Here is a 24107-nt window from a genome sequence, read left to right on the forward strand (position 1 = left end):
AATCAAACCAGGACCTTTTGGTCTATATCTCTTAGTGCCACAGCATGGGCTGTATGTACCCATTTTGTTTCAACAAGCACTATTGGGTCCTGCTCTCCTCGGCCATCTAACAGCACATCAGTTTCCACATGTACGCTGACGACACCCAGCTCTACCTCACCACCAGCTCCCCGACACCTCCACTGCCTCTGTATTGTCAGATTGCTTGGCCAACTTCCAGTCCTGGATGAGTCAACATTTCCTCTAATGAAATATTGGGGAGACTGAAGTCATTGCCCTTGGCCCCCATCACAAGCTCCGTTCCCTAGCCCATGATTCCATCCCTCTCCCTGTCCACTGTCTCTGGCTGAACAGACTGTTTGCAACCTCGACATCCTATTTGACCCTGAGCGTAGCTTCCGACCCCATATCCTTTACATCACAAAGACCACCTACTTCCACTTCCATAATATCACCCGTCTCCGGCCCTGCCTCAACCATCTGTTGCTGAAACCCTCATCCACGCATTTGTTACCGCCAGACTCAATTATTCCAATGCTCTCCTGGACGGCCTCCCACCTTCCACCCTCCATAAACTTCAGCTCATCCAAATCTCTGCTGCCTATATCCTAACTCACACCAAGTCCTGTTCACCCATCAACCCCGGTGCTCGTTGATCTACATTGGCTCCCAGTCCACCAACAGCTCGATTTTAAAATTCTTATCCCCATCTTCAAATTCCTCGATAACCTCACTCCTCCCTATCTCTAACCTCCTCCAGGCCTACAACCCTCCGAGATCTCTGGATTCCTCCAAATCTGGCCTCTTGTACATCCCCCATTTCCTTCAGTCCATCATTAGTGGCCATGCCTTCAGCTGTCATGGCCCTAAAGTTTGAAATTCCCTCCTTAAACCTCTCCAGCTCTCTACCGCTCTCTTCTCCTTTAAGGTGCTCCTTAAAAGTGATTTCTTTGACAAAATGTTTGGTCACCTGCCCTATTGTCTCCTTCTTTGGCTCGGTCTCAATTTCTGCCTGAACACACTCCTGTGAAGCACCTTGGGACATTTTACTACATTAAAGGCACTATATAAGTGCAAGTTGGTGTTGTTGTTTTTGCTTTATATAAAACATATACCAAATCTCACAGATCAAAGCTTTATTGTTATGGATTGTGACACTGATGTTGAATTTACTGGAGTATTGAAGGAGCGACTATATCTAACACGGAAGGAAAGTAAAGTTACATACATTTTTGTGACACAGGGCAGAGCTTTAAGAATGTGTGTACTGTCACACTGAGTCTGTAAGAATTCTTTAAACTCCAAAACGAAAAATAGAATCGAATTAATTAGTATCATTGTCTAGAAAAATGTAGGGGTCCCAAACCCAACCTTTACACCGATCGCTACAAGGCAAACATCCTCTGCACAGCCTGAATTCAAAGAGATCTTATAGCAAACCTGTACTCCAGGAGGATATTTAGGATTAATAGTGTGCAGCGGCTTGGAAATCTTTGTAAAAGACAAACTGTTGTTCACATTGTTATGTTCATTAATAACTAGACATTCTTATTATGAACACAGCTAGCTTTTGCTAGACTTTTTATTGAGCACGTGGACCGGTACAGTATCTGTGGAGGCTTCCATCTTGACTGCTGCCTTGTGGCTAGCCTAGTGCCTCATGGGTAATGTAGTCTTGATATCATACAGCTGGGTAGTGTAGTCTTATACATACAGCTATATACAGCTCTACGGCTCCACCTAGTGTCCACTATAGAATGACGTTATTGATCATTACACACATGTAACTTAATAATGTGGTCAATGCATTGAGTGATTATTTATTTCAAACAAAAAGATACATCCCTAATCTCCCGAGTGCCATTCACTCAGAAACATGCAACAAAATTTCAGCGCTAAGATACAAACTAGCCCGCACCAGGAGACAAACTAGCCCGGACCAGGAGACAAACTAGCCCGCACCAGGAGACAAACTAGCCCGGACCAGGAGACAAACTAGCCCGCACCAGGAGACAAACTAGCCCGGACCAGGAGACAAACTAGCCCGGACCAGGAGACAAACTAGCCCGGACCAGGAGACAAACTAGCCCGGACCAGGAGACAAACTAGCCCGGACCAGGAGACAAACTAGCCCGCACCAGGAGACAAACTAGCCCGGACCAGGAGACAAACTAGCCCGGACCAGGAGACAAACTAGCCCGCACCAGGAGACAAACTAGCCCGCACCAGGAGACAAACTAGCCCGGACCAGGAGACAAACTAGCCCGCACCAGGAGACAAACTAGCCCGCACCAGGAGACAAACTAGCCCGGACCAGGAGACAAACTAGCCCGCACCAGGAGACAAACTAGCCCGCACCAGGAGACAAACTAGCCCGCACCAGGAGACAAACTAGCCCGCACCAGGAGACAAACTAGCCCGCACCAGGAGACAAACTAGCCCGCACCAGGAGACAAACTAGCCCGCACCAGGAGACAAACTAGCCCGCACCAGGAGACAAACTAGCCCGCACCAGGAGACAAACTAGCCCGGACCAGGAGACAAACTAGCCCGGACCAGGAGACAAACTAGCCCGCAGCAGGAGACAAACTAGCCCGGACCAGGAGACAAACTAGCCCGGACCAGGAGACAAACTAGCCCGGACCAGGAGACAAACTAGCCCGGACCAGGAGACAAACTAGCCCGGACCAGGAGACAAACTAGCCCGGACCAGGAGACAAACTAGCCCGCACCAGGAGACAAACTAGCCCGCACCAGGAGACAAACTAGCCCGCACCAGGAGACAAACTAGCCCGGACCAGGAGACAAACTAGCCCGCACCAGGAGACAAACTAGCCCGGACCAGGAGACAAACTAGCCCGCACCAGGAGACAAACTAGCCCGCACCAGGAGACAAACTAGCCCGCACCAGGAGACAAACTAGCCCGGACCAGGAGACAAACTAGCCCGGACCAGGAGACAAACTAGCCCGCACCAGGAGACAAACTAGCCCGGACCAGGAGACAAACTAGCCCGGACCAGGAGACAAACTAGCCCGGACCAGGAGACAAACTAGCCCGGACCAGGAGACAAACTAGCCCGCACCAGGAGACAAACTAGCCCGGACCAGGAGACAAACTAGCCCGCAGCAGGAGACAAACTAGCCCGCACCAGGAGACAAACTAGCCCGCACCAGGAGACAAACTAGCCCGCACCAGGAGACAAACTAGCCCGCACCAGGAGACAAACTAGCCCGCACCAGGAGACAAACTAGCCCGCACCAGGAGACAAACTAGCCCGGACCAGGAGACAAACTAGCCCGCACCAGGAGACAAACTAGCCCGGACCAGGAGACAAACTAGCCCGCACCAGGAGACAAACTAGCCCGCACCAGGAGACAAACTAGCCCGCACCAGGAGACAAACTAGCCCGCACCAGGAGACAAACTAGCCCGCACCAGGAGACAAACTAGCCTGCACCAGGAGACAAACTAGCCCGCACCAGGAGACAAACTAGCCCGGACCAGGAGACAAACTAGCCCGCACCAGGAGACAAACTAGCCCGGACCAGGAGACAAACTAGCCCGCACCAGGAGACAAACTAGCCCGCACCAGGAGACAAACTAGCCTGCACCAGGAGACAAACTAGCCCGCACCAGGAGACAAACTAGCCTGCACCAGGAGACAAACTAGCCTGCACCAGGAGACAAACTAGCCCGCACCAGGAGACAAACTAGCCCGGACCAGGAGACAAACTAGCCTGCACCAGGAGACAAACTAGCCCGCACCAGGAGACAAACTAGCCCGCACCAGGAGACAAAGTATACCGGACCAGGAGACAAACTAGCCCGGACCAGGAGACAAACTAGCCCGCACCAGGAGACAAACTAGCCTGCACCAGGAGACAAACTAGCCCGGACCAGGAGACAAACTAGCCCGCAGCAGGAGACAAACTAGCCCGGACCAGGAGACAAACTAGCCCGCACCAGGAGACAAACTAGCCCGGACCAGGAGATAAACTAGCCCGCACCAGGAGACAAACTAGCCCGCACCAGGAGACAAACTAGCCCGCACCAGGAGACAAACTAGCCCGCACCAGGAGACAAACTAGCCCGCACCAGGAGACAAACTAGCCCGGACCAGGAGACAAACTAGCCCGCACCAGGAGACAAACTAGCCCGCACCAGGAGACAAACTAGCCCGGACCAGGAGACAAACTAGCCCGGACCAGGAGACAAACTAGCCCGCACCAGGAGACAAACTAGCCCGGACCAGGAGACAAACTAGCCCGCACCAGGAGACAAACTAGCCCGCACCAGGAGACAAACTAGCCCGCACCAGGAGACAAACTAGCCCGCACCAGGAGACAAACTAGCCCGCACCAGGAGACAAACTAGCCCGCACCAGGAGACAAACTAGCCCGCACCAGGAGACAAACTAGCCCGCACCAGGAGACAAACTAGCCCGGACCAGGAGACAAACTAGCCCGGACCAGGAGACAAACTAGCCCGCAGCAGGAGACAAACTAGCCCGGACCAGGAGACAAACTAGCCCGGACCAGGAGACAAACTAGCCCGGACCAGGAGACAAACTAGCCCGGACCAGGAGACAAACTAGCCCGGACCAGGAGACAAACTAGCCCGGACCAGGAGACAAACTAGCCCGCACCAGGAGACAAACTAGCCCGCACCAGGAGACAAACTAGCCCGCACCAGGAGACAAACTAGCCCGCACCAGGAGACAAACTAGCCCGCACCAGGAGACAAACTAGCCCGGACCAGGAGACAAACTAGCCCGGACCAGGAGACAAACTAGCCCGGACCAGGAGACAAACTAGCCCGGACCAGGAGACAAACTAGCCCGGACCAGGAGACAAACTAGCCCGCACCAGGAGACAAACTAGCCCGCACCAGGAGACAAACTAGCCCGCACCAGGAGACAAACTAGCCCGCACCAGGAGACAAACTAGCCCGCACCAGGAGACAAACTAGCCCGCACCAGGAGACAAACTAGCCCGCACCAGGAGACAAACTAGCCCGGACCAGGAGACAAACTAGCCCGGACCAGGAGACAAACTAGCCCGCACCAGGAGACAAACTAGCCCGCACCAGGAGACAAACTAGCCCGCACCAGGAGACAAACTAGCCCGCACCAGGAGACAAACTAGCCCGCACCAGGAGACAAACTAGCCCGCACCAGGAGACAAACTAGCCCGCACCAGGAGACAAACTAGCCCGCACCAGGAGACAAACTAGCCCGGACCAGGAGACAAACTAGCCCGGACCAGGAGACAAACTAGCCCGGACCAGGAGACAAACTAGCCCGGACCAGGAGACAAACTAGCCCGGACCAGGAGACAAACTAGCCCGCACCAGGAGACAAACTAGCCCGGACCAGGAGACAAACTAGCCCGCACCAGGAGACAAACTAGCCCGGACCAGGAGACAAACTAGCCCGGACCAGGAGACAAACTAGCCCGGACCAGGAGACAAACTAGCCCGGACCAGGAGACAAACTAGCCCGCACCAGGAGACAAACTAGCCCGGACCAGGAGACAAACTAGCCCGCACCAGGAGACAAACTAGCCCGGACCAGGAGACAAACTAGCCCGGACCAGGAGACAAACTAGCCCGGACCAGGAGACAAACTAGCCCGCACCAGGAGACAAACTAGCCCGGACCAGGAGACAAACTAGCCCGGACCAGGAGACAAACTAGCCCGCACCAGGAGACAAACTAGCCCGGACCAGGAGACAAACTAGCCCGGACCAGGAGACAAACTAGCCCGGACCAGGAGACAAACTAGCCCGGACCAGGAGACAAACTAGCCCGCACCAGGAGACAAACTAGCCCGGACCAGGAGACAAACTAGCCCGCACCAGGAGACAAACTAGCCCGGACCAGGAGACAAACTAGCCCGCACCAGGAGACAAACTAGCCCGCACCAGGAGACAAACTAGCCCGGACCAGGAGACAAACTAGCCCGCACCAGGAGACAAACTAGCCCGCACCAGGAGACAAACTAGCCCGCACCAGGAGACAAACTAGCCCGCACCAGGAGACAAACTAGCCCGCACCAGGAGACAAACTAGCCCGCACCAGGAGACAAACTAGCCCGCACCAGGAGACAAACTAGCCCGCACCAGGAGACAAACTAGCCCGCACCAGGAGACAAACTAGCCCGCACCAGGAGACAAACTAGCCCGGACCAGGAGACAAACTAGCCCGGACCAGGAGACAAACTAGCCCGCACCAGGAGACAAACTAGCCCGGACCAGGAGACAAACTAGCCCGCACCAGGAGACAAACTAGCCCGCACCAGGAGACAAACTAGCCTGCACCAGGAGACAAACTAGCCCGCACCAGGAGACAAACTAGCCCGGACCAGGAGACAAACTAGCCCGGACCAGGAGACAAACTAGCCCGGACCAGGAGACAAACTAGCCCGGACCAGGAGACAAACTAGCCCGGACCAGGAGACAAACTAGCCCGGACCAGGAGACAAACTAGCCCGCACCAGGAGACAAACTAGCCCGCACCAGGAGACAAACTAGCCCGCACCAGGAGACAAACTAGCCCGCACCAGGAGACAAACTAGCCCGCACCAGGAGACAAACTAGCCCGCACCAGGAGACAAACTAGCCCGGACCAGGAGACAAACTAGCCCGCACCAGGAGACAAACTAGCCCGCACCAGGAGACAAACTAGCCCGGACCAGGAGACAAACTAGCCCGCACCAGGAGACAAACTAGCCCGGACCAGGAGACAAACTAGCCCGCACCAGGAGACAAACTAGCCCGCACCAGGAGACAAACTAGCCCGCACCAGGAGACAAACTAGCCCGGACCAGGAGACAAACTAGCCCGCACCAGGAGACAAACTAGCCCGGACCAGGAGACAAACTAGCCCGCACCAGGAGACAAACTAGCCCGCACCAGGAGACAAACTAGCCCGCACCAGGAGACAAACTAGCCCGCACCAGGAGACAAACTAGCCCGCACCAGGAGACAAACTAGCCCGCACCAGGAGACAAACTAGCCCGGACCAGGAGACAAACTAGCCCGCACCAGGAGACAAACTAGCCCGCACCAGGAGACAAACTAGCCCGCACCAGGAGACAAACTAGCCCGCACCAGGAGACAAACTAGCCCGCACCAGGAGACAAACTAGCCCGCACCAGGAGACAAACTAGCCCGGACCAGGAGACAAACTAGCCCGGACCAGGAGACAAACTAGCCCGCACCAGGAGACAAACTAGCCCGGACCAGGAGACAAACTAGCCCGCACCAGGAGACAAACTAGCCCGCACCAGGAGACAAACTAGCCCGGACCAGGAGACAAACTAGCCCGCACCAGGAGACAAACTAGCCCGCACCAGGAGACAAACTAGCCCGGACCAGGAGACAAACTAGCCCGCACCAGGAGACAAACTAGCCCGCACCAGGAGACAAACTAGCCCGGACCAGGAGACAAACTAGCCCGCACCAGGAGACAAACTAGCCCGGACCAGGAGACAAACTAGCCCGCACCAGGAGACAAACTAGCCCGGACCAGGAGACAAACTAGCCCGCACCAGGAGACAAACTAGCCCGGACCAGGAGACAAACTAGCCCGCACCAGGAGACAAACTAGCCCGCACCAGGAGACAAACTAGCCCGGACCAGGAGACAAACTAGCCCAGACCAGGAGACAAACTAGCCCGGACCAGGAGACAAACTAGCCCGCACCAGGAGACAAACTAGCCCGGACCAGGAGACAAACTAGCCCGCACCAGGAGACAAACTAGCCCGCACCAGGAGACAAACTAGCCCGCACCAGGAGACAAACTAGCCCGCACCAGGAGACAAACTAGCCCGGACCAGGAGACAAACTAGCCCGGACCAGGAGACAAACTAGCCCGCACCAGGAGACAAACTAGCCCGCACCAGGAGACAAACTAGCCCGGACCAGGAGACAAACTAGCCCGCACCAGGAGACAAACTAGCCCGCACCAGGAGACAAACTAGCCCGCACCAGGAGACAAACTAGCCCGCACCAGGAGACAAACTAGCCCGCACCAGGAGACAAACTAGCCCGCACCAGGAGACAAACTAGCCCGCACCAGGAGACAAACTAGCCCGCACCAGGAGACAAACTAGCCCGGACCAGGAGACAAACTAGCCCGGACCAGGAGACAAACTAGCCCGCACCAGGAGACAAACTAGCCCGGACCAGGAGACAAACTAGCCCGCACCAGGAGACAAACTAGCCCGCACCAGGAGACAAACTAGCCCGCACCAGGAGACAAACTAGCCCGGACCAGGAGACAAACTAGCCCGCACCAGGAGACAAACTAGCCCGGACCAGGAGACAAACTAGCCCGGACCAGGAGACAAACTAGCCCGGACCAGGAGACAAACTAGCCCGCACCAGGAGACAAACTAGCCCGCACCAGGAGACAAACTAGCCCGGACCAGGAGACAAACTAGCCCGCACCAGGAGACAAACTAGCCCGCACCAGGAGACAAACTAGCCCGCACCAGGAGACAAACTAGCCCGCACCAGGAGACAAACTAGCCCGCACCAGGAGACAAACTAGCCCGCACCAGGAGACAAACTAGCCCGCACCAGGAGACAAACTAGCCCGCACCAGGAGACAAACTAGCCCGGACCAGGAGACAAACTAGCCCGCACCAGGAGACAAACTAGCCCGCACCAGGAGACAAACTAGCCCGCAGCAGGAGACAAACTAGTCAGCACTAAGATACTAACTGGTCATAAGAACATAAGAAATAGGAGCAGGAGTAGGCCATTTGGCTATGCTCCGTCATTCAATAAGATCATGACTGATCTTCTACCTCAACTCCACATTCCTGCACTATCCCCAAATCCCTTGATTCCCTTAATATCCAAAAATCTATCGATCTCTGTCTTGAATATACTCAACGACTGAGCCTCCACAGCCCTCTGGGGTAGAGAATTCCAAAGATTCACCACCTTCTGAGTGAAGAAATTTCTCCTCATCTCAGTCCTAAATGGCCAACCTCTTATTCTGAGACTGTGACCTCTGGTTCTAGACTCCCCAGCCAGGAGAAACATCCTCCCTGCCTCTACCCTGTCAAGCCCTGTAAAAATGTTGTATGTTTCAATAAGATCCCCTCTCATTCTTCTAAACTCTAGAGAATATAGGCCTAGTCTACTCAATCTCTCCTCATAGGACAATCCCCCCATCCCAGGAACCAGTCTGGTGAACCTTCATTGAATTCCCTCTATGGCGAGTATAACCTTCCTTAGGTAAGGAGACCAAAACTGTACACAATACTCCAGGTGTGGTCTCACCAGGACCCTATATAATTGCAGTAAGACATCTTGGCCTAGAAATTCAGTATAGCCACTTTTGGGGCGGTAAAGTCGGGCGGGCGCTAAAGTTAGCGCCCGCCGGAAAGTGGAGGCCACTTCGCCGAAATTCAGTAGCTTTGGCCAAGGAGTTTGGGCGAGCGCTGAAACTGGCGTTGCACTCCTATCTTTAGGCGCTAAGCCGGCGGTGCGGACTGATAACGCCGAGGCCGCGCGCAGCGCAGGTGCGGTCATGTTTTGATTGACAGCAGACACCCTGACGCCGGCCAGCTCTTAAAGGGGGAAGGGTCGACTTTGTCTGCAGCCACGCCCTGGATAGTGGAGCCCTGCAGCTAGGCCTGAACACTGCTGGTGGACCCAAATAGCGCCTGAAGCCATGCAGAAGGCCCGTGAACGAGCGCAGCGCTTCTCAGAGCATGCTTTGAGGGTGCTGCTTAGGGGGTTGGAAAAGAACAGAGAGATCTTGTGCCCGGACAGTGGCAAGAAGGCTCCCAGGAGGCAGTACAGGAGAGCCTGGAGGGAAATCGCCCTGAGGGTGTCAGCCAACAGCGATGTCCCCAGGACTGCTGACCAATGCCGCAAGAAGTACAACGACCTCAGTCGGTTGGTCAGGGTGAGTACCCTTTCCAGTGTCCTCCTCATCCTTGCATGTGCACCTCACATTATGGGCAAAGGGACCTCAAAGGCCTAATGGCCAGCCCTCCTCCCGCAGCTATGGCACTGGCATGATCATCAATAGCACTCTCTGCACTTAACACACTGGCCAAGCTATTCGACCATGGGAGGCAGTGCACACAACAACAGGGCACCACACTGTACTTAGAGGCCGTCCTTTCTCTTGCAGGCCAAGCTGGCGTGGAATTTGAAGAGCCAGACTGTCACCGGGGGAGGCCGTCCCCAGTTCCAGCAGCTCAGTCAGCTGGAGGAGAGCGTGGCTCGACTCGTGCGTGGCCGGGTTACTGGCCCCGTTGCTATTGGAGATGCCGACCCTGTGCTGGGCCCCAATGGTAAGGACATGACCGTTTGGACCTCTCTGGTTCCCCTTGCGCTTCAGATCTACATCCTTTGCCACTGTCCCACCAATGCGCATAATGGCACCACTCATGCCTCCCTCGCTGACGCCCTGTCCTCACTCTAAAGCTACTCTTGTGCCTTCCTGCTTTTAGCTGGTGAGGAGGAGGTCCCTGAAGCTGAGAGTGCCAGTCCCTCGGAAGAGGAGGACGACGAGGACCAAGAGGAAGGCGGCACATCGGGGGAACCCTCATCCGCGCCAGGGGATGGCAATGGAGGGGACACGTCTTGCCTGGAGGAGAGCCAGGGGGAAGTGTTGCAGGGGGGTGTAGCTCCTGGGCCCAGTGGCGTCCAGGCACGTGGGAAGGGTCAGGCAGCACAGCTGCCTTCTCCCCAGAGGGGGGAAGTGTTGCAGGGGAGGGCAGTTGCTGGGCCCAGTGGCGTCCAGGCACGCGGGAAGGGTCGGGCAGCACGGCGGCCTTCTCCCCAGAGGGAGAGTCCGCCCTCCAGTCCGGAGACGGTCCTCGCCCAGGAGGTGCGCCTCCTTGATGAAATGTCCGCGGCCTCGGAGCGGCGCCACAACGAGTTCATGGGGGTTGTGGGACAGTTGCCTCAGGCCATTGAGTCCCTGGCTCATAGTGTGGCCAATTTCGGGGACTCACAGGCCAGGGGTGTCGAGCAGCTCGCGGCAGCACAGGCCAGGGGTGTCGAGCAACTCGCGGCAGCACAGGCCAAGGGTGTCGAGCAACTCGCGGCAGCACAGGACGCGAGTCGCGAGTTCATGAGTGGTGCCGTCCAGACACTGGCTGATCTGATGCGGGCACAGACCAGGGCAGTTCGCGCACTCACTTCTCCCACACTCGCTGTGTCACGGAAGCATCGCCAGGGCACCCGCCGCCCTGCTGCAGCACAGCGGTCTGGCCTTCACCAGATTGCAGCGCTTGCTGCAGTGCCAGGCCGGCCGAGTGCCAGTGTCTCTGGCGACCAGCGAGCGCCTGGCATCAGCCAGCTTGCCCCCATTGCTGCAGCTGCCACTGCCACTCCCCCAGCCAAGGTGCGACGAGCTGCTGGAGAGACTGATGCTGGCCAGCCACAGCTGCAGCAGTCAGCAGCCGGCCCCTCCAGGGCCGGACCTCGTCTAGGCCGACCCCCAAGGGCATCTGCCGTCACGCATTGTGCCCCTCAGGAGCCTTCCCCCAGCCTTGCAACACCCACAGGACCCAGGTTGAGGCGGAGCAACAGGTCGGGCAGGGGCCGGAGGAGCCTGCACAAGGACTCGCCCTCTCGGCACACCAAGTAGAGTGTGTTGCCAACTGTTTTTTTTATATGGGGGTGTTTGTGTTCTGGAGGGGGGGGGCTTATTTTGGTAAGGCCGAAGATGAAGGCAAATGTTTTTTTATATGGGGGTGTTTGTGTTCTGGAGGGGGGGGGCTTATTTTGGTAAGGCCGAGGATGAAGGCCAATTGGAAGGACAATTTTTGTTATTCCTCCCCAGGTTGTGGGAGTGAGATATGTTTTTGACTGTTTTTTGGGGGTCTTGTCTGTTTTTCTGTTTCATGTGGGAAGGGCCCTGAGTTTGTTAAATAAAGCTTTTTATTTATTCAGCTTGTCCAGGTGTCATGTTTCAAGTGGTTGTTGCGTTAACCGGCTGAGGGCTTGCGGAGCGGCTGCATTCAGGTGCGTTCATTGCCACAAGCCATTCCCTGACAGGGGGCCTAGAAGTGTCGTTCAATAAGCCGCCGGCGGACGGCCCTTGGACCTTGTGGCTCCCTCCTGGGCTGGTACTCCTCCTCCTCCTCCTCCTCATGGTCCTCCTGCTCGTCCTCCTGAGGTGGTGGTCCAACGCGAGGTGGCAGTGCCTGAGTCCTGCGGATAGCCAGGTTGTGCAGCATGCAGCAAACGACGACGAACTGGGAGACTCTATCCGGCGAATACTGTAGAGATCCGCCGGAACGATCCAGGCAGCGGAACCGTTGCTTGAGGACGCCAATCGTTTGCTCTATGATGTTCCTTGTGGCTTGATGGCTTTCGTTGTATGCCTCCTCCGCAGGGGTCCTGGGCGCGCGGAGCGGGGTCATGAGCCATGTACACAAAGGGTAGCCCTTGTCCCCAATAAGCCATCCCCTTGGTGGAGGCTGTGCCTCGAACATGTCAGCCACAGTAGTCTGGCGCAGGATAAATGCATCGTGGCTGCTTCCTGGAAAGCGGGCATTGACAGCTAGGATGCGCTGCCTGTGGTCACACACCAGCTGTACATTGAGGGAATGGTAGCCCTTCCGGTTGCGGTAATCCTCGGCATTGTCGATAGGTGCCCGCATAGCCACATGCGTGCAGTCAATGGCGCCCTGCACCATGGGGAAGTCGGCGATCCTGGCAAATCCGACTGCACGCTGCTCCTGCCTCTCTAGGGTCATGGGGAAGGAGATGAATTGGTGTCTCCTTGCGAAAAGGGCATAGGTGACCTGCCGGATGCAGCGATGCACGGCGAACTGGGAGATGTTCGCTATGTCCCCAGCAGCGGCTTGGAAGGAGCCGCTTGCATAAAAGTTCAGAGCCACCGTGACCTTCACTTCCACCGACAGAGACGTCCTGCACATCAGCTGTGGACGCAGATCTCTGTGAAGCAGCTGGCAGATCTCTGCAACCACCTCCCTTCTGAAGCGCAGCCTCTTAACACAATGCGCGGCAGTCATGGTGAGATAGGACACCTGCTGGCGGTATTCCCTGAGTGGGTAAGGCCTACGTTGCCGACACCTGATGGCCCCTCTGCGTCTAGGCATGGCTGGCCCTCTCACACAGCATCTGTGAGCCCTTCGCACATAATGCTGGAACTGAGGGTTGGAACCCCATGCAGCCCCCATAATAAACTTGCAAACAGTGAAATCACAATGAGTCTAATTTCCAAGCTCTGGCCAGAAGCCAAAAATACCTCGCCTATGTTGTCCCAAATCAGTAAGGTCTGTTCCTTGGTCTCTGTCCAGAAATCCAAAGCAATAAAGTCATTGCAGCAAAATGGCTGGCCTTTATAGTTCAGTCTAAGTGCCCTTTAATTAGCGCTCCCCGAGGCCCGCAGGGCCTCTGCTGTGTTCCAGTTCACAGTTCTTAACAGCGCCACGCCCACATTGGGCGGGCGCCACTGAATTTCCGGTTTGGGGCGCACAAACAGCGTTGCACGACGAAATGACGTCATAAGCTGCGCACGCAGCTGAGCGGGCGCAAACACTTTGCGCCGGCGCTAAATGTCAACTGAAGTTGGGCGTAGGCGCAGATCGGACTGCGCCCGGGCGCTAAGTGCCTAGCGCTGGAAATCTACCCCTCTTAAGGCGTTAACGGCTGGCGAACGCTACTGAATTTCTAGGCCCTTTACTCTTATACTCAAATCCACTTGCAATAAAGGCCAACATACCATTTGATTTCTGAATTGCTTGCTGCACCTGCATGTTAACTTTCAGTGATCCATGTACAAGGACACCTCTGCTTTTCTCACCATTTAAAAAAACTCTACTTTCCTTTTTTTCCTACCAAAGTGGATAACTTCACATTTCTCCACATTATATTCCATTTGCCATGTTCTTACCCACTCACTTAGCCTGCCTATATCCCCTTCAAGCCTCTTTGCATCCTCCTCACAACTTACATTCCCACCTAGCTTTGTATCATCAGCAAACTTGGATATATTACATTTGGTCCCCTCATCCAAATCATTGATGTAGATTGTGAATAGCTGAGGCCCAAGCACTGATCCTTGCGGTACCCCACTAGTTACAGCCTGTCAACCCGAAAATGACTCGTTTATTCCTACTCTCTGTTTTCTGTCCGTTAACCAATCCTCAATCCATGCTAGTACATTACCACCAATCCCATGAGCACTAATTTTGTTTAATTACCTCGTGTGGCACCTTATCGAATGCCTTCTGAAAATCCAAATACATACATCCACTGGGTCCCCCTTATCTATTCTGCTAGTTACAACCTCAAAAAGGCAGATTCGTCAAACACGATTTCCCTTTCATAAATCCGTGTTGACTCTGCCCAATCCTCTTATTTTCTAAGTGCCCTATTACCACGGCCTTAATAATAGATCCTAGCATTTTCCCTACTACTGATATCAGGCTAACTGGTCTGTAGTTCCCCATTTTCTCTCTCCCTCCTTTCTTAAATAGTGTGGTTACATTTGTTACCTTCCAATCCGTGGGAACCGTTCTAGAATCAATGGAATTTTGGAAGATGACAACCAATGCATCCACCATCTCTGTAGCCACCTCTTTCAAAACCCTTGGATGTAGGCCATCAGGTCATGGGGATTTATCGGCTTTCAGTCCCATTAATTTCTCCAGTACTATTTTTTTTACTAATACTAATTTCTTTCAGTTCCTGATTCTTGCTAGACCCTTGGTTCTCCACTATTTCCGGGAGGTTATTTGCATCTTCTTCCGTGAAGACAGACACAAAGTATTTGTTAAATTTCTCTGCCATTTCCTTATTCCCCATTATAATTTCTCCTGTCTCAGCCTGTAAGGGACCCACATTTACTTTTGCTAATGCTTTCCTTTTTACATACCTATAGAAGCTTTTACAATTTGTTTTTATGTCTCCCGCTAGTTTACTCTCATATTCTATTTTCCCTTTCTTTATCAATTTCTTGGTCCTCCTTTGCTGAATTCTAAAATCCTCCCAATCCTCAGACTTACTACTCTTTTTGGCAACATTATAAGCCTCTTCCTTTGATCTAATACTATCTTTAACTTCTCTTGTTAGCCACGTTTGGACCACTTTTCCTGTGGGGTTTTTGTGCCTTAAAGGAATGTATATTTGTTGTAAATGATGTATTAATTCTTTAAATGCTAGCCATTGCTTGTCTACCATCATACCCTTTAATGTAGTTTCCCAATCTACCTTCGCCAACTCGCCCCTTATACCTACGTAGCTTGCTTTGTTTAGATTTAAGACCATAGTTTTGGATTGAACTAAATCACTTTCAAACCCAATATAAAATTCTATCATCTTATGGTCACTCTTCCCTAAATGCCCCTTTACTACAAGGTTATTAATTAACCCTTCCTCATTGCACAATACTAGATCTAAAATAGCCTGTTCCCTAGTTGGTTCCTCAACATACTGATCTAGAAAACTATCTTGTGTACATTCCATGAATTCGTCCTCCACACTATTACTGCAAATTTGGTTTGCCCAGTCTATATGTAGAATAAAAGTCCCCCATGATTACTGTATTACCCTTGTTACATGCGCCTCTAATTTCCTGATTTATACTCTGCCCTACATTACAACTACTGTTTGGGGGCCTATAAACAACCCCACCAATGTTTTCTGTCCCTTGCTGTTTCTTAGCTCCACCCAAACTGATTCTACTTCTTGATTTTCAGAGCTAAGATCCTTTCTCTCTACTGACTTTATCCCATCCTTTATTATCAAGGCTACCCCTCGTCTTTTTCTATTTTGCCTATCTCTACTAAAAGTTAAGTAGCCTGGAATATTTAGTTCCCAACCTTGGTCACTTTGCAACCACATCTCCGTGATGGCTATTAGATTAAATCTATTAATTTCTATCTCCGCTATTAATTCATCTATTTTGTTGCGAATGCTTCGCGCATTCAGATATAGTGCCTTTAGCTTTGACTTTTTTCTATTTATCCCTGCTGTCACCTTTGTCACTGATGCCTTACTACCTTTGTTACTCTCTCTGTCCCTTCCTGACCCACTCTGCTTATTTTTACCCAAACCTCTGCACTGCTCTAGAGTCTGGACATTTCTCTTGCTGCCTTTAAATTTACTCTTTCCTGAATCCTTCCACCACCCTCCTTCATTAGTTAAAAGCCCTGTCTACAGCCCTAGTTATTCGATTCGCCAGGACACTGGTTCCAGCCAGTGGAACCTGTCCCAAAGGAAGAGCTCCCTCTTTCCCCAGTACTGGTGCCAGTACCCCATGAAGCAAAACCCTTGCATCCCACACCACTCTTTGAACCATGCATATAAGCTTCAAATCTGCTTATCCTTATGTCAATTGGTGCGTGGCTCAGGTAACAATCCAGAGGTTATTACCTTTGAGGTTCTGATTTTTAATTTGGACCCCAACTCCACAAACTCTCTCAGCAGAACGTCATTCCTAGTTCTACCTATGTTGTTGGTTCCTACGTGGAACACGACAACCGGATCCGCACCAAGAAACCAACTGGCCCGCACCAACAAACCAACTGGCCCGCACCAAGAAACCAACTGGCCCGCACCAAGAAACCAACTGGCCCGCACCAAGAAACCAACTGGTCCTCACTAAGATACAAACTGGTCCTCACTAAGATATAAACTGGTCCTCACTAAGATACAAACTGGTCAGCACTAAGATACAAACTGGTCAGCACTAAGATACAAACCGGTCCGCACTAAGATATAAACTGGTCCTCACTAAGATACAAACTGGTCAGCACTAAGATACAAACTGGTCAGCACTAAGATACAAACCGGTCCGCACTAAGATACAAACTAGTCAGCACTAAGATACAAACTGGTCAGCACTAAGATATAAACTGGTCCGCACTAAGATACAAACTGATCCGCACTAAGATACAAACTGGTCCGCACTAAGATACAAACTGGTCAGCACTAAGATACAAACTGGTCCGCACTAAGATATAAACTGGTCCACACTAAGAAACAAACTGGTCCGCACTAAGATACAAACTGGTCCGCACTAAGATACAAACTGGCCCGCACTAAGATACAACCTCGTCCTCACTAAGATACAAACTGGTCCGCCCTAAGAAACAAACTGGTCCGCACTAAGACACAAACTGGTCAGCATTAAGATACAAACTGGCCCGCACTAAGATACAAACTGGTCCGTACTAAGATACAAACTGGTCCGCACAAAGATACAAACTGGTCCGCACTAAGATACAAACTGGTCCGCACTAAGATACAAACTGGTCCGCACTAAGATACAAACTGGTCCGCACTAAGATACAAACTGGTCCGCACTAAGATACAAACTGGTCCGCACTAAGATACAAACTGGTCCTCACTAAGATACAAACTGGTCCGCACTAAGATACAAACTGGTCCGCACTAAGATACAAACTGGTCCGCACTAAGATACAAACTGGTCCGCACTAAGATACAAACTGGTCCGCACTAAGATACAAACTGATCCGCACTAAGATACAAACTGGTCCGCACTAAGATACAAACTGGTCAGTACTAAGATACAAACTGGTCCGCACTAAGATACAAACTGGTCAGCACTAAGATACAAACTGGTCCTCACTAAGAAACAAACTGGTCCGCACTAAGATACAAACTGGTCAGCACTAAGATACAAACTGGTCAGCACTAAGATACAAACTGGTCAGCACTAAGATACAAACTGGTCCGCACTAAGATACAAACTGGTCCGCACTAAGACACAAACTGGTCAGCACTAAGATACAAACTGGTCAGCACTAAGATACAAACTGGTCCTCAGTAAGAAACAAACTGGTCCACACTAAGAAACAAACCGGTCAGCACTAAGATACAAACTGGTCAGCACTAAGATACAAACCGGTCCGCACTAAGATATAAACTGGTCCACACTAAGAAACAAACCGGTCCGCACTAAGATACAAACTAGTCAGCACTAAGATACAAACTGGTCAGCACTAAGATACAAACCGGTCCTCACTAAGATAGAAACTGGTCAGCACTAAGATACAAACTGGTCAGCACTAAGATACAAACCGGTCCGCACTAAGATACAAACTAGTCAGCACTAAGATACAAACTGGTCAGCACTAAGATATAAACTGGTCCGCACTAAGATACAAACTGATCCGCACTAAGATACAAACTGGTCCGCACTAAGATACAAACTGGTCAGCACGAAGATACAAACTGGTCAGCACTAAGATACAAACTGGTCCTCACTAAGAAACAAACTGGTCCACACTAAGAAACAAACCGGTCAGCACTAAGATACAAACCGGTCCGCACTAAGATATAAACTGGTCCACACTAAGAAACAAACCGGTCCGCACTAAGATACAAACTAGTCAGCACTAAGATACAAACTGGTCAGCACTAAGATACAAACCGGTCCTCACTAAGATACAAACTGGTCAGCACTAAGATACAAACTGGTCAGCACTAAGATACAAACCGGTCCGCACTAAGATACAAACTAGTCAGCACTAAGAAACAAACTGGTCAGCACTAAGATATAAACTGGTCCGCACTAAGATACAAACTGATCCGCACTAAGATACAAACTGGTCCGCACTAAGATACAAACTGGTCAGCACTAAGAAACAAACCGGTCAGCACTAAGATACAAACTGGTCAGCACTAAGATACAAACTGGTCAGCACTAAGATACAAACCGGTCCGCACTAAGATACAAACTGGTCCACACTAAGAAACAAACTGGTCCACACTAAGAAACAAACCGGTCAGCACTAAGATACAAACTGGTCAGCACTAAGATACAAACTGGTCAGCACTAAGATACAAACTGGTCAGCACTAAGATACAAACCGGTCCGCACTAAGATACAAACTAGTCAGCACTAAGATACAAACTGGTCAGCACTAAGATACAAACTGGTCAGCACTAAGATACAAACTGGTCCGCACTAAGATACAAACTAGTCAGCACTAAGATACAAACTGGTCAGCACTAAGATACAAACCGGTCCGCACTAAGATACAAACTAGTCAGCACTAAGATACAAACTGGTCAGCACTAACATATAAACTGGTTCACACTAAGAAACAAACTGGTCCGCACTAAGATACAAACTGGTCAGCACTAACATATAAACTGGTTCACACTAAGAAACAAACTGGTACGCACTAAGGTACAAACTGGTCAGCACTAAGATACAAACTAGTCAGCACTAAGATACAAACTGGTCAGCACTAAGATACAAACTGGTCAGCACTAAGATACAAACTAGTCAGCACTAAGATACAAACTGGTCAGCACTAACATATAAACTGCTTCACACTAAGAAACAAACTGGTCCGCACTAAGATACAAACTAGTCAGCACTAAGATACAAACTGGTCAGCACTAACATAAACTGGTTCACACTAAGGTACAAACTGGTTCGCACTAAGATACAAACTGGGTTACAGCGATCGCTTGGAGCCAGTTAAATGTGCCCGGAGGGAGAGCGCGGATCTTTCTCACCGTGGACAGCTCGTCGCAGCCCAGCAGCCGGTAATAATCGTCGGGACAGTCGGCAGTGCGGTTCATCGTCCCGTCCATGTGCGGAGCCCGGCTCAGACCCCGCCTGACACCTGTCGCCCGCTCCCAGCCCGGTGAGCCAGCGCTCGGCCGCCGGTTCGGCTCCTTATAAAGAAGCTGGCGGATGTGCCGCCCACTCGCTAAATCCCGGGGAATGACACACACACACCACACACACTGGCCAGTCTCCTGGGACTTGTAGTCTGAGGACAGACAGCGGGGCAGCCTCCGACAGTTTCATTGATCTCTGCAGACTGCAATGGTATACAGCCAGCAGCCCAATCTGAGGGAATCAGGGCTAATTCAAAACTCAGACAAGTTTCAAATGGGTGACTTCATCAAGAATGGTAGGAACTGAATTCCAAAACAACATCAACTTGCATTTATATAACGCCTTTAAAGTAGTAAAATGCTCCAAGGCGCTTCACAGGAGCGTTATTAAACAAAATTTGACACCGAGCCACATAATGATGGGGTTGATGAGGGCAATGCAGTTGATGTGGTGTACATGGACTTCCAAAAGGCGTTTGATAACGTGCCACGTAATAGGCTTGCCAGCAAAGTTGAAGCCCATGGAATAAAAGGGACAGTGGCAGCCTGGATACGAAACTGGCTAAGTGACAGGAAGCAGAGAGTAGTGGTGAACGGTTGTTTGTCCGACTGGAGGAAGGTATACAGTGGTGTTCCCCAGGGGTCGGTCCTAGCACCACTGCTTTTATTGATGTATATTAATGACTTGGATTTGGGTTTACAGGGCACAATTTAAAAATTTGCAGGTGACACAAAACTTGGAAGTACAGGTTGAACGTCTCGAATCCAGCAACCTCGGGACTGAGGCCGAGCCGGTTTTCGGGTTTTCCGGACTTCAGAACGTGTTTCTGATGTCCGAAATCTAGAAACGCCCGAGCCCAGGTTGCGATATTTCTGGACTTCGGACATCAGAAATACGTGCCGAGTCCGGAAATGCCTGGGCCCAGGTTGCGCTTTTGGTCAGCCTCCCTCAGGGTGTCCGGATTCCGGAAAATTTTACGGATTCCAGACCCCTGCCACCAATCGTCCCGGAGTCTGGATTCCGGAACATTCTGGATTATGGAACTCTGGATTTGGGATGCTCAACCTGTATAGTGAACAGTGAGGAGGATAGTGATAGACTTCAAGAGGACATAGACGGGCTGGTGGAATGGGCGGACATGTAGCAGATGAAATTTAATGCAGAAAAATGCGAAGTGATACATTTAGGTAGAAAGAATGAGGAGAGGAAATATAAAATAAAAGGTACAATCCTAAAGGGGGTGCATGAACAGAGAGACCTGGGGGTATATGTGCACAAATTGTTGAAGGTGGCAGGGCAGGTTGAAAAAGTGGCTAAAAAAGCATACGGGATACTGGGCTTCATAAAGAGAGGCATAGAGTAACAAAAGCAAGGCAGTTATGATGAATCTTTATAAAACACTGGTTCGGCCTCAACTGGAGTATTGTGTCCAATTCTGGGCACCGCACTTTAGGAAAGATGTGAAGGCCTTAGAGAGGGTGAAGAAGAGATTTATGAGAATGATTCCAGGAATGAGGGACTTCAGTTATGTGGATAGACTGGAGGGTTGTTCTCCTTAGACCAGAGAAGGTTGAGAGGAGATTTGATAGAGGTATTCAATATCATGAGGGGTCTAGACAGAGTAGATAGAGAGAAACTGTTCCCATTGGCGGAAGGGTCGAGAACCAGAGGGCACAGATTTAAGGTGATTGGCAAAAGAACCAAAGGCGACATGAGGAAAAAAATGTTTACGCAGCAAGTGATTAGGATCTGAAATGCACTGCCTGAAAGGGTGGTGGAGGAAGATTCAATCGTGGCTTTCAAAAGAGAATTGGATAAGTACCTGAAAGAAAACGGGGAAAGGGTAAGGGAGTGAGACTAGCTGAAGTGCTCTTGCAGAGAGCCAGCCCGGGCTCAATGGGCCGAATGGCGTCCTGTGCTGTAACCATTCTATGATTCTGTGATTCTAAAGAGATATTAGGACAGGTGAACAAAAGCTTGGTCCAAGAGGTAGGCTTTAAGAAGCATCTTACAGGATTAAAATCAGGGAGGTGCAAGATGCCAGAATTGTAGGAGCACAGAGCTCTCAGAGGGTTATAGGGCTGGAGGAGGTTATAGAGATAGGGAGGGGGCGAAGTTTGAAAAACTGATGTATGTGTCCGTCTCTACAGCCTCCCTGTGGGGTGATAGTGTAGGAGCGAGAAATAAGAGTGTTTCCAGTATGTTCTGTTTTTAGAAACATAGAAACATAGAAGATAGGAGCAGGAGTAGGCCATTCAGCCCCTCGAGCCTGCTCCGCCACTCAATGAGATCATGGCTGATCATCCAAATTCAGTACCCTGTCCCTGCCTTCTCCTCATATCCCTTGATCCCTTTAGCCTTAAGAAATATATCCAACTCTTTCTTGAATATATTTAATGAACTGGCCTCCACCGCCCTCTGTGGCAGAGAATTCCACAGGTTCACCACTCTCTGGGTGAAGAAATTCCTCCTCATCTCAGTCCTAAATGGCTTACTCCTTATCCTTAGACTATGACCCCTGGTTCTGAACTCCCCGGCCATCGGAAACATCCTTCCTGCATCTAGTCTGTCCAGGCCTGACAGAATTTTATAGGTTTCGATGAGATCCCCTCTCAATCTTCTAAACTCCAGTGAGTATAAGCCCAATCGACACAATCTCTCCTCATACGTCATTCCTGCCATCCCAGGTATAAGCCTGGTGAATCTTCGCTGCACTCCTTCCATGGCAAGAACATCCTTCCTCAGGTAAGGCGACCAAAACTGCACACAATACTCAAGGTGTGGTCTCACCAAGGCACTGTACAACTGCAGCAAGACATCCTTGTTTCTGTACTCAAACCCTCTTGCTACGAAGGCCAACATACCATTTGCCTTCTTAACCGCCTGCTGCAACTGCATGCTTACCTTCAGCGACTGGTGCACAAGAACACCCAGGTCTCTTTGCACTTCCCCTTCTCCCAATCTATTGCCATTCAAATAATAATCTGTCTTCCTGTTTTTGCCAGCAAAGTGGATAACCTCACATTTATCCACATTATAGTGCATTTGCCATGTTTCTGCCCAATCACCCAACCTGTCCAAATCGTACTGGAGTTTCACGACATCCTCCTCACAGCTTACCCTTCCACCCAGCTTTGTGTCGTCTGCAAATTTGGAGATATTACATCCAATTCCCTCGTCCAGATCATTAATATATATTGTGAACAGCTGGGGTCCTAGGACCGATCCTTGCGGTACCCCACTAGTCACTGCCTGCCACTCGGAAAACAACCCGTTTATTCCAACTCTTTGCTTATTTTAGGAATATGTCTGAAGTTCCTCTCTGCGCTATTTTTGCAGAGATACTAATTTCGGGGCCTCTGTTGGTGATTGTGTGTTTATGTATTTATCTGTATCTGTGTGTATATATGCATGTATCTGTTTTCCTATTTAGTTGCCTTTGGTGCATGTGTGTGATACAGTACATCTGTGTGTGTATATGTATGTATTTTTCTGTGTGTTTTGTTTTTCAGTGTGTGTCTATTCCCTGTATTTATCTCTGGGAATATCGAACTCTTGCTATGTTGATCTTCATAGAATCATAGAATGATACAGCACAGAAAGAGGCCCATCCTGCCTGTGCCACATGTACCTGTCACTGTACAACAATACAACTTGGTCCGTCGAACAGGCCCCTGTCTCGTATTAAGACGCCTAAAATCACAGTGTTGCTATACAGAGTAAACATGGACTTGTCCCACAAATCCCGGAACATACACTATATAATACACACGGAACCTCCCCACTAAGCCCTTCTGGATTGGTTGGGACACACAACACCCCCTCACACAGAATCGGTGGTCTTAAGGATTTGTGAGCTTGGACAATGCTCACCCAGATTGTCTGTTTTCTTGCTCGCTGCTTCCCTGTGTAGGGCGTGTCTCCTGGTTCCGTATCGCCGATGCAGTATCCAAGTCCCAGTTTCGAGGTTCATTCCTACAGTCGAAGAGCAAGGCGAGGCTCTTGTCGCTCGTGGTGGTTTCTTCTCTCCATCCCGGACGGAGTGCTCGGTTCTTGGTTCAGAGATGAGGGCCCGCGAAGGCGAGAGCAAGTGAGAGAGAGCGAGAATGGCCAAAGCTGCCTTCTCTTATACCCTAAAAGTTCAGTGATGTCTTTTTAATCACCCTTCTTTGTCGGGCTTCCCGCCTTTCGGGGCTATCCCATCTAGGTGCTAGTGTTAATGGCAGATGATGGGCCGCACTTCTCACCCGATCCTGGGTTAAGTGGTTTCCCATTGTTTCCCAGAGAACTCTGTCTGCTCAGACTTTCTCCGGTAATCAATTTGTAGGCCTGGCTGGCATCTCCTGTCCATCACGAACACCTGGGCCCCTCTCATCTTCTCCAAACAGGTCAATCAGCAGTAACAATCATACAAAATGTCCGATACAAAAATCCTTGGGGCCTGCGCTGATGCTTACACTGGAGTTTAGAAGAATGTGAGGCGATCTCATGGAA

The 24107-nt window shown here is 51.0% G+C and overlaps 1 protein-coding gene across 1 annotated transcript in view; it reads right to left on the bottom strand.

The window, feature by feature from the left end:
- dnajc12 (DnaJ (Hsp40) homolog, subfamily C, member 12) overlaps positions 1 to 19601 on the bottom strand; it is a 70909-nt gene extending 51308 nt beyond the window's left edge. The window contains exon 1 of the mRNA XM_085994991.1: positions 19505 to 19601. Coding sequence (XP_085851117.1) covers positions 19505 to 19582 — 78 coding nt within the window. The 5' untranslated portion in view covers positions 19583 to 19601. The remainder of the gene's footprint in view (positions 1 to 19504) is intronic.
- Positions 19602 to 24107: the final 4506 nt, after the last annotated feature.

Source organism: Somniosus microcephalus, chromosome 8 (assembly GCF_052327205.1).
Source record: "Somniosus microcephalus isolate GS21.2 chromosome 8, FLI_Smic_1.0, whole genome shotgun sequence".
NCBI lineage: Eukaryota > Metazoa > Chordata > Chondrichthyes > Squaliformes > Somniosidae > Somniosus > Somniosus microcephalus.